This window comes from Canis aureus, chromosome 25, assembly GCF_053574225.1.
Source record: "Canis aureus isolate CA01 chromosome 25, VMU_Caureus_v.1.0, whole genome shotgun sequence".
In the NCBI taxonomy this organism is placed as follows: Eukaryota; Metazoa; Chordata; class Mammalia; order Carnivora; family Canidae; genus Canis; species Canis aureus.
In genome coordinates, this window is record NC_135635.1 from 31,223,056 (window position 1) to 31,239,473 (window position 16,418).

Consider the following 16,418-nt stretch of genomic DNA (forward strand, 5'->3'; position numbering starts at 1 on the left):
TTTTAGGAGTAGAATTCGGTGCTTCATCACTTATATACGACACCCAGCATACAGCTCATTTTATCACAGCACAATCAAGAGTGTAGAAAATTTCATCCACAAGAGCTTCTGACCTCATTTCTCAGGACCCTGTAGTCTGTGGATCACAGCTAAGCAGTGCATATCCTCCTAGCAGGCTGTGGAATGGGTTCAATATGCAGAAAGGTATTTGAGGGATGGTCTTTGTCAGCCCCACATGGCAAAAAAAGAGAAAAATGTAAAGTACTAAATTTTATGGAAAGACAACTTCAGCTATTTCTAGAGTGTATAATTAGCACATAATCCTGGAGTTTTGTGAATATATGTATTTATTACACGCACATACAAAAATATATAAATTTTAGATTTAAATTTTCTAAAAACTATTATGGCATCCATCCATTTGCTTCCTGATTTCCTGTTTGAGAACATATTTATCTCAATACAGAAGTATAATTCTTCATATTACATATTTTAACATAGATGAAGTAAACTGTCTTTGGAAAATTACAAGAAAAAATTATTAGTTGCAATTAAAAATATGACAGAAAATCTTCATGAGTTGTTTACTTTATACAACACTCCATAAAATGAATACTTCGCAGTTTTGAGTTTTGTTTTGTTTTCTATTTCCAAGTTATAAGATCACCCAACTATGATGAAGTGAAACTCTGTCTTCCCTCTAGCAAACTATATAATCCTTATTTTGGCTTCTTCCTCTCTGATGACTAAATTGGAAATTCCTCAAAGCTGTAATTCAAAGCCATAGGTGACCTTAAAGAAATGATTTTTTATATGCTACCTTTTATTTTAAGGTAACTTTTCAAATGTGGACCATGCATTCCATTATGTTTAGCTGTCAAGCACGGCCTTCATTTGCATTTCTTCCCACTGCTATAATTTTGAGAACTGGCAGGTGACCAAAGAAGAAAAAATGTGCATCTACCATCTAGAGTGCAATGTAGGCTTTTTTTTATTATAATTAAGTAGCATAGATATTCATGATTAGATCAAGGTCAGAGGAGCAGAACATCAGAGCCAAGGACTTAAAGGTACAAAGAATAGAAAAATTGCTTTCTAAAGTTTTTTTTTAATAGTAATAGCTACAATCTTTAAGTTTTGCAATAAAACATTTAAAATAGCTCATCTGTTTTATTTTAAAATGTGCACGCCTGGTGTGTTTGCCATGCACATTTAAACTAGAGCTTGAAGTCTCAGTTGCATTTTCATTCCTTTTTTTTTTTTTTTTTTTTTTCAACTTCCCATTTCTGCTCCTGGTGCAGAAAAGCAATTTGAAAATTATAATGACAATGGATTTTTTTTAAACGGAGTCTACATGACACCCCAAATTATTTGTACAGAGGGCATGAATTTTCTATTAAGTCTAATGGATTAATCCAAGGAGGCGGTGTGATGTTTAGATGTCAATGTTTTCAACAGGATTATCTCTCCTGACATTCAGAGCTAACTCCCTGGTTTGATGGGGCAACTGTTGCTCTCCTCGGGCAGACAGATTACTGTACGATTCTTTTTCTTGCCCTTTCCAACTAGCTTATGATTCCCTCCCAGGCCAGCTGATCAATTTAGGCTTATTATTTCCCCTGCTTTCTTTTCCCCTCTGACTTAAAACCCGTATAGCACATTGTCCACTCCTTCTCAATGCCCTTGATAGTCTTTTTCTTTTCTCCTCTGATCATCTTCTAACTGATGCGAAACCCTAGGATTCATTCCAGGGACCCCATATCTTCATATCATTTTTTCTTAAGTAATCTCTTATCCCACTTTCAATGCCAGCTATGCACCAAATGCCCAAGTTCATATTGACCTCACCTTGAAACTCGTATATCCAACTTCTAGTTAACATTTCTTTTACCACACAAAACTTTTATTTTTTCAATTTGATACATTTCTACACAGTTTACCTCCCCTCTCCTATCATATATATACATTTTGAAATTCAGAGAGAAGAATTCTAATCAAATTGTGGATTAGTCACATGTGTTTAATGCTACTTCTCAAAACGTCATTAAAATAAAAATACAAGGATGAAAAGGTATAAGCCCTCAAAAAGTGAAAAGGAAATAGGTTATTAGAAGACAAGAGCTCATACATTTCTTGAAGATGAGCATTGACATTTTGCCCTGCTTATCTAATAGTCCTCTCAAACTTAACCTGACCAAAACTCAACCCCTGATTCACCAAGCTGTAACCCAGCCCCTTTCTTGTTTTCTCCATCTCAGTGTAAATCACCAACATCCAGTTTTTTAAGGGAAGAATAAGTAGTCATCCTCAAATTGTCTCATTTCTTCAAACTCCCCCCACATCATAAAATATTGCTGGTTGTTCAAACACATATCCCCTGCTGTCCACTTCTCTTCATTGCTATCACTATGTCCAAGTTACCACTACCTCTTGCCCTCTAGCAGCTTCCCTTCTTGTTTTCTAAAACCTATGATCCACACCACTACCAGACTTCCAGAGTAACTTCTTAAATGTACAATATCCCCCCTCTGCATAAAATTTCTTAATACTTTCCCATAACATGCGAGTCAGACCCCAAGCTTCTTACTTTAGCCTGTAAAGTCTGATTGATCCCTGGCCAACTCTTGGACCTCACTTCCTTCAATATTCTTACTAACTGAGCTACTGCCTCATTGGCCTTTATGGATCCTGAACCTCTTTCAGCTTCTTTCTTTCTTTTTCTCTTTCTTTCTTTCTTTCTTTCTTTCTTTCTTTCTTTCTTTCTCTTTCTTTCTTTCTTTCTTTTTCATTTCTTCTTACTTTTTAAGAGATTTTTATTTTATTTTATTTGAGAGAGACAAATAGAAAGAGCATAAGCAGAGGGTGGGGGCAGAAGGAGAGAGACAAGCAGATTCCCCACTTAGCAGGGAGCCTGACCCTGAGCTTGATCCCAGGACCCTGAGATCATGACCTGAGCCAAAGTCAGATGCTTAACTGACCGAGCCACCCAGGTGCCCCTCAGCTTATTTCTACCCTATGACATGTCTCACATATGCTGCTTCCATATCTTTTGCCTACTTCTGGTCATTCAATCCTCAGTTCAATTTTCAACTCTTTCTGTAGTCTTCATACTCTATCCCATAATGAATGTCTACCTTATCGGTCCATTTTGTTTTCATCATTGAACATGCCTAATATTTTTCTGCTTATTTAGTGCCTCCCCCACCATAAAGAAAAGTCAGGGATTTGTGAATCTTGTTCACTATTATATTCTCAGGACCCAAAAAGCCCTTGGCACATAGTAGGTACTTAATATGTTGAATGAATGAATGATTGCATTCACATTTGTTTGGAATCAATTATGTGCCCTCCCTGTCCTAGCTAAAACTTTAGACCTCCTTCATGCTCAATCATTTCTTGTTCTTAACCATTTTGTTTTTGTTGCTTCATATTACCCTATCAGATATAATTTTATTTGTTTAAATATATTTATTTTTCAAAGTTGTATTCAGTTGAAGCTAGTGCTATTCAAAGTCTTGTCCATGGAACAGTGCTGATCAATGAACTGTTTGTTACTGGTGTGCAAGAAAATAAATACAGACACTGAGAAGAAACATGTAGAAATATTTACATAAAGTTAGATTTTATGTCTGTTTAATCTAATAATAAAAATGTCAGAACTTATATTTTATATTTTATTTTATTTTATTCTTAAATGAGGTTATTATTTAGGTATTACATTTTGCAGTATTTTTAAAATGTATTGACCATAATGATTGAAACTTAAAAAAAAAAAAAGTTTTTTTTAGCACAGCTAGTTTAAGAAGTAATAATCTAAAGATTTCTCTTTAGCAATAAGATTATAGGCACACCCGGTGGCACAGCGGTTTAGCGCCGCCTGCAGCCCAGGGCATGATCCTGGAGACCCTGGATTGAGTCCCACGTCACGCTCTCTGCATGGAGCCTGCTTCTCCCTCTGCCTGTGTCTCTGCCTCTCATTCTCTCTCTGTGTCTCTATAAATAAATAAATAAAATCTTTAAAAAGAAAAAATAGAAATAAGATGATAAAGATATTCAACTGTTTAATAAGATTACATATATCAATTTGCCATGCATTAAGAGCAGATGCGGGGATCCCTGGGTGACGCAGCGGTTTAGCGCCTGCCTTTGGCCCAGGGCGCGATCCTGGAGACCCGGGATCGAATCCCACGTCGGGCTCCCGGTGCATGGAGCCTGCTTCTCCCTCTGCCTGTGTCTCTGCCTCTCTCTCTCTTTGTGACTATCATAAATAAATAAAAATTAAAAAAAAAATTAAGAGCAGATGCTAATTCATCTTGAAACAAATAATGATTTGCTTAAACAAAAAAGGAAAAATGGGTTCAAAACATGTATTCAATATAAGTGCCTAAGTTTTAAAAAATAGTAGGGAAATTGGGGAGAATATCCTTGGAATTAGTCTTCCATGCTGTGAATAGCGATCATATCATCATAAAGTCTATTTGAAAGCATAGAGTAAGTTGGATTAATGCCAGTAATAACCTTACCATCTACACATCCCTGTTTTGCAAAAGTTGAGCAGAGAGCAGGCTGATGAGCAACAGAGACAACATCATAAGGAAATGTCAGGAAGTTAAGCCTCCTAGCCCAGACCTGTTCAAATTCAGTCTCCAGACTGTTCATCAAGACATTCTCAGTTCTCATTTTACTAAAGTCTTAAGTAAACTAATTGAAATAGCTAAGAAAGTCTCATAATAGAGCAGTTCTTCCTGCAATAATAAAAAGATGTCCCTATTCTTTCCTAATAGACATAGCACTCACAGGTGTTTCTAGGCCCTTGGCATTCTCACGCCTGGGGCTTTCCTCTGTGTCTGGCAATAGTGACTAAGAAGAGGCAATAGTGACCACAGGTATGAGCCTATAGGCGATGCAATTATTCCAACATACTTCCACTTGACCTCAACACACTTCACAGAGGCCACCAAAGGGCCACTGCTGTAATCATTCTTGGTCACTACCAATTTGGACTGGATTTGATTCAGTGACTTAGAGGTTAAAGGTTCCATATTCAATTACCAGGCCCCCCAGCTTCCTCAATTAATCAAAGGCTGACATAATAGGTCTATTACAACTCTTAAAAGAGATCAAATCAATATAATCACTCTATAACTATAAAAAATTTTTAATAAATATTCTTTATTTAAATATAAAAACCAATACTCAGTGGCACTTATATGAATTTGGTTAGAATGTATTTCATGTAGAATTTCATTATGGGAAATTTGAACATAAACAAAATAACAATCAGATTATACCTTTAATTTCTATAGTGGCCTTCTCTGGGGGAAACCCAAACATTTTTACATTTATTATACCACTTATTCTGCAACCATGATTTGGTGTCTAGTAATTTGTGGGAGGATTTATATGGTCAAGGGAGTACCATGAAAAATTGTAACAATTATGGTGACACAGCTGTACTGCTAACTAAAAGGGGGGGGGGGCTTATCTCATTGTATCAGGAAGTCCTAATGGAGTCAAAGAGAAGGTGGAATCTGAAAGATCATAAAAGAAGCAACAGTGAGGTTGCAAATCACAAGCAGCAAGTGACTGCGAACATCTGAAGCAATAAAATGCTTCGGATGCTGAAGTGACAGCCATATAAACCCAGATGAAACTACTGGAAAAGTCAAAAGCCAGCTAATCCAATCTGAACTTTTAGTGACACTATCAACATGTATAAAGTCATTTGAAGAGTTCAAAGTTTAACCGTACGTCTGAAATTCAAGGATAAAGTCAAAGCAGAGAATACATTTCTCTTCATCTCCATGTCAAAATAAGAAACCACCCTCTACCTGACAAGTGAGGATTATTTATATAACAATTTATATTAAGAAATAGTACTAGTTCTTTGTGTTACAACTGTAAAAGAAAGTTCTGGTTGTCTTACTCATTAATGAGTTAGACTTCTAAGAGATTGTGGAATTTCTTACTTTGGTGTTTTATTTTGTCACCTTTCTTCCCTTTTTAGTATGTTCCCATTGATCTTATCTTTTTCATTTTTTACATTAGCTGTCAGGCACCACCTTGGGCTGGTCACCAGGATGCCAGAACCCTTGTCAGAAGAGTGTTCCTTTGAATTCAACCCCTTGGGTGCTAAAACCTTCTCAGTCACTTTACTGCCCTTCATCCTTGCAATTGTCATCTTTCTGATTGACATCTTGGAAAATTGAAGAACAATTCCTTTACTAATACATAATATCTCGAATTACTTGCAGGTTGCTCCCTCCTGACAACCTTTGGGGTGTTTATTAATGCACTGAAAATATGCTGTCTGCACTATTGCAGTCTTGCTAGAGATGTGACAAGCTGGTTAGACCATGCCAAGAAAAAAAATGGTGGTTGCTACAGTGAGCTCCATGTGGAAGACACAAAATATTTCTTCACCCTTCTTCCTCTCTTCATTTTCCAGCTCCTCTACAAAATATGCATTATGCAGGTAAGGAAGGGTAATTAGCACTAACCCAAGAATAATAAAATGATCGTATGTGAACATTACAAGTAAATATTTATTTTCAGCCCATCAGACTCTCCTCACTGCCTAACTTTGTCAGGCAGTCATCCTATAAATGTTTCTCATCACCATAGGCTTTAATTTCAAAAGACAAGTGAGGTCAGGCTGAGGCATACCTGAGGAGCACCCAGTATGTTGTTTCTCTCGTAAAACTGGAAATGTCTTTCAGAAGATGTGGACGATATTTCAGAGTGCATAGTCACAAGACATAAGAGCAATACACGAAAATACAAGATCTATGAGCAATTACCCAACCTTTTTTCAGCCAAAGATTGGCCTTCCTCCTTCATTAAGCCTTTAAAAATTAGTACTAACATGTAACTAACTTGACTGATTTAAGTACCACCTCCACTGTATTCTTAAGTATATGTACTAATGAGCAAGTGATTTTTTTTTCCCCACCCACCTTTAGTTCCTTGGTGAATCAGTGCCTGTGCTATGGAGAAATTAGAGGGAAAATAGCAAGTCCAAAGTACTTTTCATAAATAAATGTGATTTCAAAAAAAACAACTTTAATATGATAATTGTCAAAGACAAACTTATGAAGAAATATAAGTGATTATAAAGTCTTTGAAGAAATTCAGGACCATATTTGCTGCTAAGCCACAACTTTGAATTTAGAAGGCTAATGAGTAAGTTATATCCATAAATCTTAGAGCAGTAGAGCTGAAAAGAAATTTAGAGATTAACTTACTCAACTACTTCATTTGTTGAAGAGGAAACTGAGACTCGGAAAAATTAAGTGATTCTGGAAGGGATAGCTAAGTCACATAGTTAATATTAGTGAAAGGAAAAACAAATCCACCTGCTGACTCTGAGGACAAAGCTTGCTCTAATAGACCAGGGGTCAGCAAATTACTGTCTGCAGGCCAAATCCAGCTCACTGCTTTTTTTTTCTTCATTCCCTGCAAGATAAGAAGGTTTTTATATTTTTATATGCTTGAGAAAATCAAAAGAAAAAATATTTTATGACATGAAAATTACAACAAATTCAAAATTCAGGAACAATAAATAGAGTTTTATTGGAGCATAGCCATTCTTTTTTATTTGTCATACTAGGTCTCCTAATGCATGAAAACAATAGGACTGAGTATTTGCAATAGAATCAGTATGTGGAAACATTTTTTATCTAGAACTTTGCAAAAAAGTTTGCCAAGAACCTTTGCTATAAACACTGCATGAAAGCTAAGTTAATTTAGCAAATTCAACTTCCCTCCTGACTCCACATTAGGAGCCAGCACAAAAACACAAAAATATAACCCATATATATGATCTTTAATATCATAAAAAATATTAAAAAGCAAAATTAATAGTAAGTACAAAATTACTAAGTGGTCCATAGCCAGCCTCAAACCTTCTGTGCAAATAGCTGATTCTTTATCTTCGTAATGCAGTGACACTTGCTATTTCTTTTGACTAAATTTGAGCTTCTTCTGCAAATTGTCATAATTTTTTAATTTGACATAAATTACCATAAATATCAATAAACCAGTTTTTAACTCCCTCACCAAATCTAGATGCCCAGTTATTGCAAAGAACAAAACTACTATTTTTTGATCACCTATATGTATCATAGCTCAGAAAAGATGACTTTACAGCATCCAATTTAATCCCCATAGCAAGCTTACAAAGGCTGATATTATGATCCTAAATCCAAGGCTCAGAAACATTAAATAACTTCTAACTTGCTTGCAGTCACCCCACTAACATATGGCATTCCGACTCAGTGCTGGTATCAATACCCACACTTTCCTATTACCCAAAATGCCTCTCTTTCAGCTGCATTAAAAATTCCTGAGAAACACCTACTGGTTCCAAAATTATTCACAGTAATGTTATGCCAGAAAATCCAAACAGAAGAAGAAGAAGAAGAAGAAGAAGAAGAAGAAGAAGAAGAAGAAGAAGAAGAAGAAGTAGTTTAGAATGTACTTCTCAAGGGAGGCAGAGAAAACTTCCAATGGGATAAGCTGAAATTAGATTTTTCCCTTCAGATGAAATAATCACCAGCATAAAAGCGATCAAAGTATCAAGAATAAAACATCCTTGAATTCCATATTTTAAATTTAGTAGCTATTATTGACCTTCAGTTCCGAGGCATACATTTAAAATATGTTGATATTAAGGCTGATGATGTTGCCATTTGACATTACTGGCCACTCAAAGGTGAAAATGAATCTCTATTGACAGCAATTATTTCTGAATACTCAGAGGCTTGTATGAAATAAAAGTATTTAAAATTTTAAAAGGGGATGATTTCAGAACTTGAGGCAGAAGCAGAAATGATTTCAAGCTTTCAAGACACTGGAGCCTTTTCTTAGATTAGGCAATATATTAATATTGCTTCACTAAAGATTAATAGTACATTCACCACATTATTAAGTTAACAGGTTTCTGTGTCTGTGATTCATGCCGATAATAACTTTATTCCTATTAACAATAATTCTCATTTGAAATCAGTAACAGAAACTTCCAAATTATGCTGGGAGCCTTTCAGTCTTAGAGCAGATCTGCTGCCAGCACTTAAAAAAAAAATCATTCATTTTCCTCTGATTGAGGGATACGTGCTTAATAATTTTATTGAAGGAGGGCAGAACTAGCTAATGTCCCCTTCAGTCTTGCCGTCTGCACCCAACCAAAGCAGTCCTTGTTTATAATTCTAAAGGTCAAATGAAAGCTTGGAAGGTGAATTATCACAAGGACAGATTTTATATAGATAGAAAGAATGTCTGTGAAAATGTGGTCCATTCTGGTTTTAGGTAGTTAACATAGCTAACATAGCTAACATAGTAGGAGGCTCATTTCGTAAGTGGTGGGCTTGTTAACAGCTGTACTCGAGACTCTAACTCTTCTTATACTCTCTCAAATTGTACAATTGATAACAGGAGTCAGTGAAAAGTTTCAAACAGGAAGTTCTCTATTTGAGGTGGGCTGTGCTCCCAATATGGTGGGAAGGCAGAAATCCTAATGCAGTGCATGCACAGCTAGAAAAAATGGTTGGAGAATCCATTCCTTAAGGACAAGACTCAGGGGGACCTCCTCTCCAAGCCACTTAGCAGCCTTGTGTTCCACTGGGAATTAAGGACATACTAAGCACTGTGAGTGACAATGATGAGTGATTGCAACCAAGTTCACAAACCAGAAAAGTGACGAGATGCCCTCCTTCCTGTGACACCGTCTTTTTAACAAGAGGTTTGGAATACTTGGAAAGGCTCCAAGTTAAGGTTATGCTTTTACTTAGGACTAGGGATTTTTAAAAATGAAGAAATTCTGATACTACTACTCTGAGGGTTTGGGATGGGGTACAGGTTTTCTTTGTTTTGGTTTTTTGGTTTTGGGGGGGATTTTGTGTGTTTATTTTTCATTTCTTATCTCTTAGTTTATTATGCAAGCCTTTTTCATGCAGCTTCCTTTGTGGTCCGCAAGTGCCACACACTTAGTTTAAAACAGGAGTGTAGGGATCCCTGGGTGGTGCAGCAGTTTGGCGCCTGCCTTTGGCCCAGGACGCGATCCTGGAGACCCGGGATGGAATCCCACGTCAAGCTCCCGGTGCATGGAGCCTGCTTCTCCCTCTGCCTGTGTCTCTGCCTCTCTCTCTCTCTCTCTCTCTCTCTCTCTGTGTGTGACTATCATAAATAAAAAAAAAAAATTAAAAAAAATAAAACAGGAGTGTAAACACAAGTATGTTTTGTTTCTCGTTTTTTTGTGTTACTTGGCTCATTTTAGAAGTGAAGCCAATCCAAGAAGGCAATAAAGACAGCCTGTGACAAGTGCTGTGTTTCTAGACTGGGCCTCTCTTCTTTGTAACAATCATTCCTATCTATTTTGCCACCAAACTAGATGCTTTACAAAGGATTTTTTTCTAGCCTCCATTTTTTTTCATCAGTGTAAAAACAAACATCCATAATACTTTGTACTGTCTTTTATTTTATTGTTTGAGGGAAAAGTCTGTTTCATTATAAGCAATGTTACATTTTTTTAGTAAGTTATTTGATTTCTTATGTGTCATCCTAAGCACAAAATTAGGGCCAGGCCACCTTTACTTTCCATAGGAAAATTAAGAAGTTAGACTGAGTGACAAAAGATTCTCCATAAAGGATCAAAGGATCAGTAATATTGTCAATAGACTAACAGAGCTCATATTGCCCTTTGTCAGCTCATAATTGGGACATTGAAGAGCTGGGGAACATCCTGCTCATCTGTCACAGAGAACGTACAAAGGGCAAGAAGGCATCTGCAGCAGGACGCTTTCTCCAGAGTTAAACTACTATCTTAATGCCTGGCTGCTTTCTCCCTCAAATACAGATTCCTTCAGGATATTATGTGCAGACCATGAATTCCAACCTGAATTTGGATGGATTTCTTCTGCCAGTTGCAGTAATGAATGTCATCAGCATCCTACCACTATTAATTCTGGCTCCTTGTATGGAGTATTTCAGCACCTGCCTCTTTCCCTTGAAGAGAAATGGATCATTTTTGTTGGCATGCATTAGTAAGTACAACTCAGCATCTCAAGCGAATTGTTTGTAACTTAAAAAAAAAAAAAAAAAAAACTCTGCTAAGATCTAAGCTAGCTATATGTTCTGGAGTAGAGACCCATTTTGGCAAATTGAGAAGAGGGTGAATTTAAGAAGAATAACAGCCAGCTCCTCAAGTCTCTATGCAGACATCAGCAGCCCATTTTCTTCCCATCCTTTTATGCTTCCTCAGAGGACACAGCTAATTTAAAGACCCAGTGAAACTTCCAGTACTACCAAATGGCCTATCTTCCCTCAAGGGAGGCAGTCCTTACTCCTGAGTCAATGCTGAATATGTTCTTAAAAAGTAACACAGGAAAAAAAAATAAAAAATAAAAAATAAAAAAAATAAAAAAAATTAAAAAAGTAACACAGGTTAACGAACCCATAAAATGCCTGGCTGTACTTGGGAGGCTTTAACTTCTGAGCCAGTAGCAAAATTTACTAAAAATTATTAGTATGATTCAGAGTTTCTACATAATACTTATTCATAAAGTAAGGTACATAGCAAAAATTTCAAACATTTTTCCCAATTTTATTCATCTTCCAGCTTAATTATCATATAAGATTTTGAAAATTTAAGGTGTAAGATGTGATGATTTGATACATTGTATATATTGCAAAGTGTTTACCACAATAAGGTTAGTTAACACCTCCTCTACCTCACATAACTGCTGCTTTCTTGTTGTTATGGTGAGAACACGGAAGCTCTACTCTCATTTTTGAGAAAGGGGAAAACATTAGGTCATCTTACTCAGAACACAAGCAGTAGACCGTAAAATAAAATTTCTCCCATTTCAGTGGGAGAGAAGGAGCTGAAGCCCATTCTGATCACACTCGCCTCTTCCTGGCCGAGCTCCCTCAGGCACCACCAGGGAACAGGGGACAAGTGCTGGTATAGCAAAAACCAGGTTCAACCTAAGAATCAGAGCTCTGGGCCTCAACCTCTGATCTGCCACTGAGCTGTTGCTGGGTGACCTGGAAAAGTCACCTAACCTTTCTGTCTTCTACTTCGCTTATTTTATTTACTGAGGGGCATATCTTAGATACATTTGTGGTCCCTCTGTTCTGAAAGACTTTCAGAATCACTCCAGATGACTTCAGTGCCTGGAGCATAGACCGGACACATAGTGAAAGCTCTATAAATGTTTACTATTGAGGCACAACCTGGGTGACTCAGTGGTTGAGTGTCTACCTTTGGCTCAGGTCATGATCCTGAGGTCCTGGGATGGAGCCCTGAGTCAGGCTCCCCGCCTGTGTCTCTGCCTCTCTCTCTGTGTCTCTCATGAATAAATAAATAAATAATCTTTAAAAAATTAACTAGTATTGAGCTATCATGTGTAGGGAACAGGTCTAGCTGGTGGGTATAAACAGAAAGCAAAAAGGAATTTGAAACGTTTAAGAAATATCATGTAATGGTAACTTAATGTCTTATGGTCTACTTGAGAAGTAATTCCATTGAAATAGTCAGGGTCAGGCATCTAGAAAATTTTCTTCTCTTGGTTAACCCATTCTTATTCTTAATTCTTTCCTTTTAGAGATCTGTGGAGACCATGTAGCCTTTTAGTAACCTGTTATTATATATTTTTGGCTGTTTCTCTGTTTGTAGAAGTTACTTTTAAGGAACATACTTCTTGTTATTTACCAAAGCCATCAACCAGATTACCTCAGATCACATCACAGGATAGGTTTGTTTTTGGAAAGAATCCAAAATGACTACACTTACCTCGGTGTACATTGCCATCTCCAAGTATAGAGGACCTTAGCAAATAACTTTTGTTGATATAGTTCTTAAGCCACTAACTTCAACATTATTTATTGTAAGAGATTTAGGCAAACCATAAATCTTACTAAGCTTTGAGAATCCTTAAATCTTAAAAAAGTACTTTTTGGTCTGCCACTGTAGAAATTCTAAAACCAGTATTTAGTGAATGCCCAACATTATTTCAAGATATAAACAAAAAGCAAGACATTGTACATGCCCTCAACAAGTACACTAGTTTTTAAGAGATTGATTTTATTTATTTATTTATTTATTTATTTATTTATTTATTTATTTATTTATTGAGAGAGAGCAAGCACACGCAGGAAGGGGCAGAGAGAGAGGGAGAGAATCTCATGCAGGCTCCATGCTGAGTGTGGAGCCTGATGCAGGGTTCAATCTCATGACCCTAAAATTATGACTTGAGTTGAAACCAAGAGTGAAGGCTTACCCAAGTGAGCCACCCAGGAGCCCTCAGCAAGTACACTATTAAAACAGAGTGAATGTGGGAAAGAAGGGGGGTAATTTATATTGCAAAATGGCAAAGACTTCAACAGTCGTGTACAGTATACTGGAAATCCAGTCTGGGCTCCCAAATTATGCTTAATTACTAATTTTTTTAATTGGGCCATTTTAGGAAAATATGCTATACAACATGGCTGAAAGAACTACATTAGAAGCCATTCCTGAGAATAAGATATCTTAAATTCATTTTAAATATGAGTTACTTTCTCTTGGACAGTTCTTCACTCTTACATATTTAAAATCATTTCTATTCTTTAAAAGGGGTATGTTTTTTATGGATGGAGGGAAGTTAGGCAGAGTTACCTGACATATCTCATATATATGAACTAAATATTCCCCTTCAAGTTTGGTAACAGACTTGTTGGACAGGAAAAAGAAAAAACTAGACTCATTAAAAGAAAAAAAAGCTATGTTCCTCTGAGTACAGAATACTGAATTCAGTTGTTTCTAAGCCAGACTCCATTCATTTGTTCATTTACATACTTGTTCATTTATTTGCATAATATTTTGCTATGGGAATATAAAAAAAAGTGTGATGATATGCATCTTTTAAAACTAGATGTTTGCTTCAGTTCTCCATATTCTGCTTATGATTATGGAAGATTAACAAGTTTTATCAGGACATACAAGCACAAACAGGGTAGTTTTTTTGGTAGTAATTTACATAAGTGAATTAGTCCAATATTAAAATTTCCTTTTATGAGTTCCTAATTTGAACCTACGCACCTTCTTATCCTATTTAGCTTCATGATAAACCATCATTTAATAGATCAAAGGTCTCAAGAGAGACTAAGTGCCATTTGAGTTCAAGTCATCTCATTCTAAGGCCATTGTATTATTACTATTATTATTATTATTATTATTATTTTACATACCAGTTATAAATAATTGTTAAGTTATAGCAGGTAAATAATTTATCATTGTTAATTGGAACCCTTACTATTTCTTGTTTTTTAAGATTTTATTTATTTATTTGAGACAGAGAGAGAGAGAGAGAGAGCGAGCACGCACTGAAGGAGGAGAAGCAGACTCCTCCCTGAGCAGAGAGCTCAATGTGAGGCCTAATGCTGGGCTCAGTTCCAGGACCCCGGGATCATGACCTGAGCCAAAGGCAGATGCTTAATAACTGAGACACCCAGGCACCTCCTTGCTATTTCTAATTAAGTCTATGAAATGAAGGGAAAAAAATCCTTTCATCACCACAAGGGACAGTTACGTTTGGACCTCCCCCACACACACACACAGTCTCTCTTCCACATTCATCTATTTCCCTCCCAGAAACTGTCATGTTTCAGGAGGCAGATGATGCAGACAGTGTAGATGCCTAGTGTTTGACATGGATAATCCCAGCCCAGGCCAAAAGTGAGGGTTGGTCAAACTACAAATTTAACAAAGGGAAAAATAAACTTACTTCTTCTATCTAGCTCATAAACAATGCAACGAAAGAAGGGTTTCTGATTCAAGATATGACAGTCTTGCATTTATCGCCTAAAGAAATCAAAAAGTATATCACAGTACCAACTATAAAATATCTCCAAACCCCCCAGAACTGTGGAAGGCCAAAGCTTGATATACTCAGACTTTTATAAAGACTATTTTCCTAACATTACATGTGAACAGATTTATCTGTTTAAAAGTCAACCTTAATTCACCTAAAATCTAAAATCAGTGATATTGTGATTTATTCTCTGTCATAATTGGACATACTTCATTTTAGCCTTTTTCAGTTCAAAAATGTTTACATTATGAGTATTTCCTTTCCTTAGTGTTAATTAAAATCCTGCAGTATGTGGTATTTAGTGGTTTAGTGCTGACATACACAAGTATTAATCTGACTAAAATTAGCCTAATTAAGATTGTTATTAAGTCTTACATAAAGCAGAAGTGTATAACACAGTAGGTAGCAATTATCTTGGCTTTTAAATAACATTTAAATTGAAATGTGGATGAAGTACTTTCAAATATCTCACAGACCTTCCTCTTTAAAATAAAAACTTGAAAATTCACATTTTAACCCCATGTCCTTTATGATAAAGGGACAGCCAAGGTGTTGGTCACTTTTTACGAAACCAGTAACTATACTTGTTCTAAAAATTGACAGTGATAAAAGGTTCCTTTTTGAGAGAGCCTGGGTGGCTCAGTCGGTTAAGCAGCCAACTCTTGGTTTGGCTCAGGTCGTGAGCTTATGGAACAGGAGACTGAGCCCTGCCTGGGGCTCCACCCTCAGCATGGAGTCTACTTGAAGATTCTTTCCCTCTGCCCCTACTCCACTTGTGCATGTGCAAGTGTCCTCTCTCTCTCCTGAATAAATAAATAAATCTTTTTTAAAAAGGTTCCTTTTTTGATTTGAGCCAAAGTGCTTGATAAACTAAAAATTGAGTCAGGGGTCCAATTACCTTCATTGCACATAGGATTATTTTAGCAAAACCACTCTTTTATTACTACAGTTTTAGAATTGATGCTTCCCCCCCCCCCAAAGGATCACAGTGCATGCCCATTGAAAATACCCAATGAAGAAACTGTAAATACTAGTAAAAAAAAAAAGTAATGTGTAAATATCTCTCCTGAATCATTAATTCACTCAATTGTTGATTTGTTTCATTAAAGCATATCAATGTTCTCAAGTTCTTATTTTTAAGGTGGACATCAACAACAGATTAAACTTGAGGTAAAGTAGGCTATCTAGAACACCAACTGAAACAATAATTGATGTCTTATAGATACATTTGTGAATCTGATCTCTATGTAAATGTGTTACCTGCTCCATATTTAAAAATTAAAACACCAACTAAAGCTGACTATCCTGAAATGAGTTCCAGTGGTCTAAAGAGATACAAAAGATAGAATATGAATACCTCAATTCAAATATAGGAACACACTACTAATAGGAACAATAAAAGCAAAAAATATGCCATTCTTGTAGTGGGTAAGTAATATCTTCTGCAAGGTAGCAGATACATATGACAATAAAATCATAGCTGTCTCTGTGAGAGTGGTTTATGGACACCCATATACTCTTACATGAGCAAATTTTCTATTCTGGGAATTGGCCAAAATCATGGATCAT

General features: G+C 36.3%; 1 protein-coding gene across 2 annotated transcripts in view; it reads left to right on the plus strand.

Moving 5' to 3' along the window:
* SLC15A5 (solute carrier family 15 member 5) overlaps positions 1-16,418 on the plus strand; it is an 81,994-nt gene that overhangs the window by 21,407 nt on the left and 44,169 nt on the right. For both annotated transcript variants that reach the window (XM_077871865.1, XM_077871863.1), the window contains exons 4-5: positions 6,255-6,475; positions 10,853-11,039. In XM_077871865.1, coding sequence (XP_077727991.1) covers positions 6,255-6,475; positions 10,853-11,039 — 408 coding nt within the window. The remainder of the gene's footprint in view (positions 1-6,254; positions 6,476-10,852; positions 11,040-16,418) is intronic.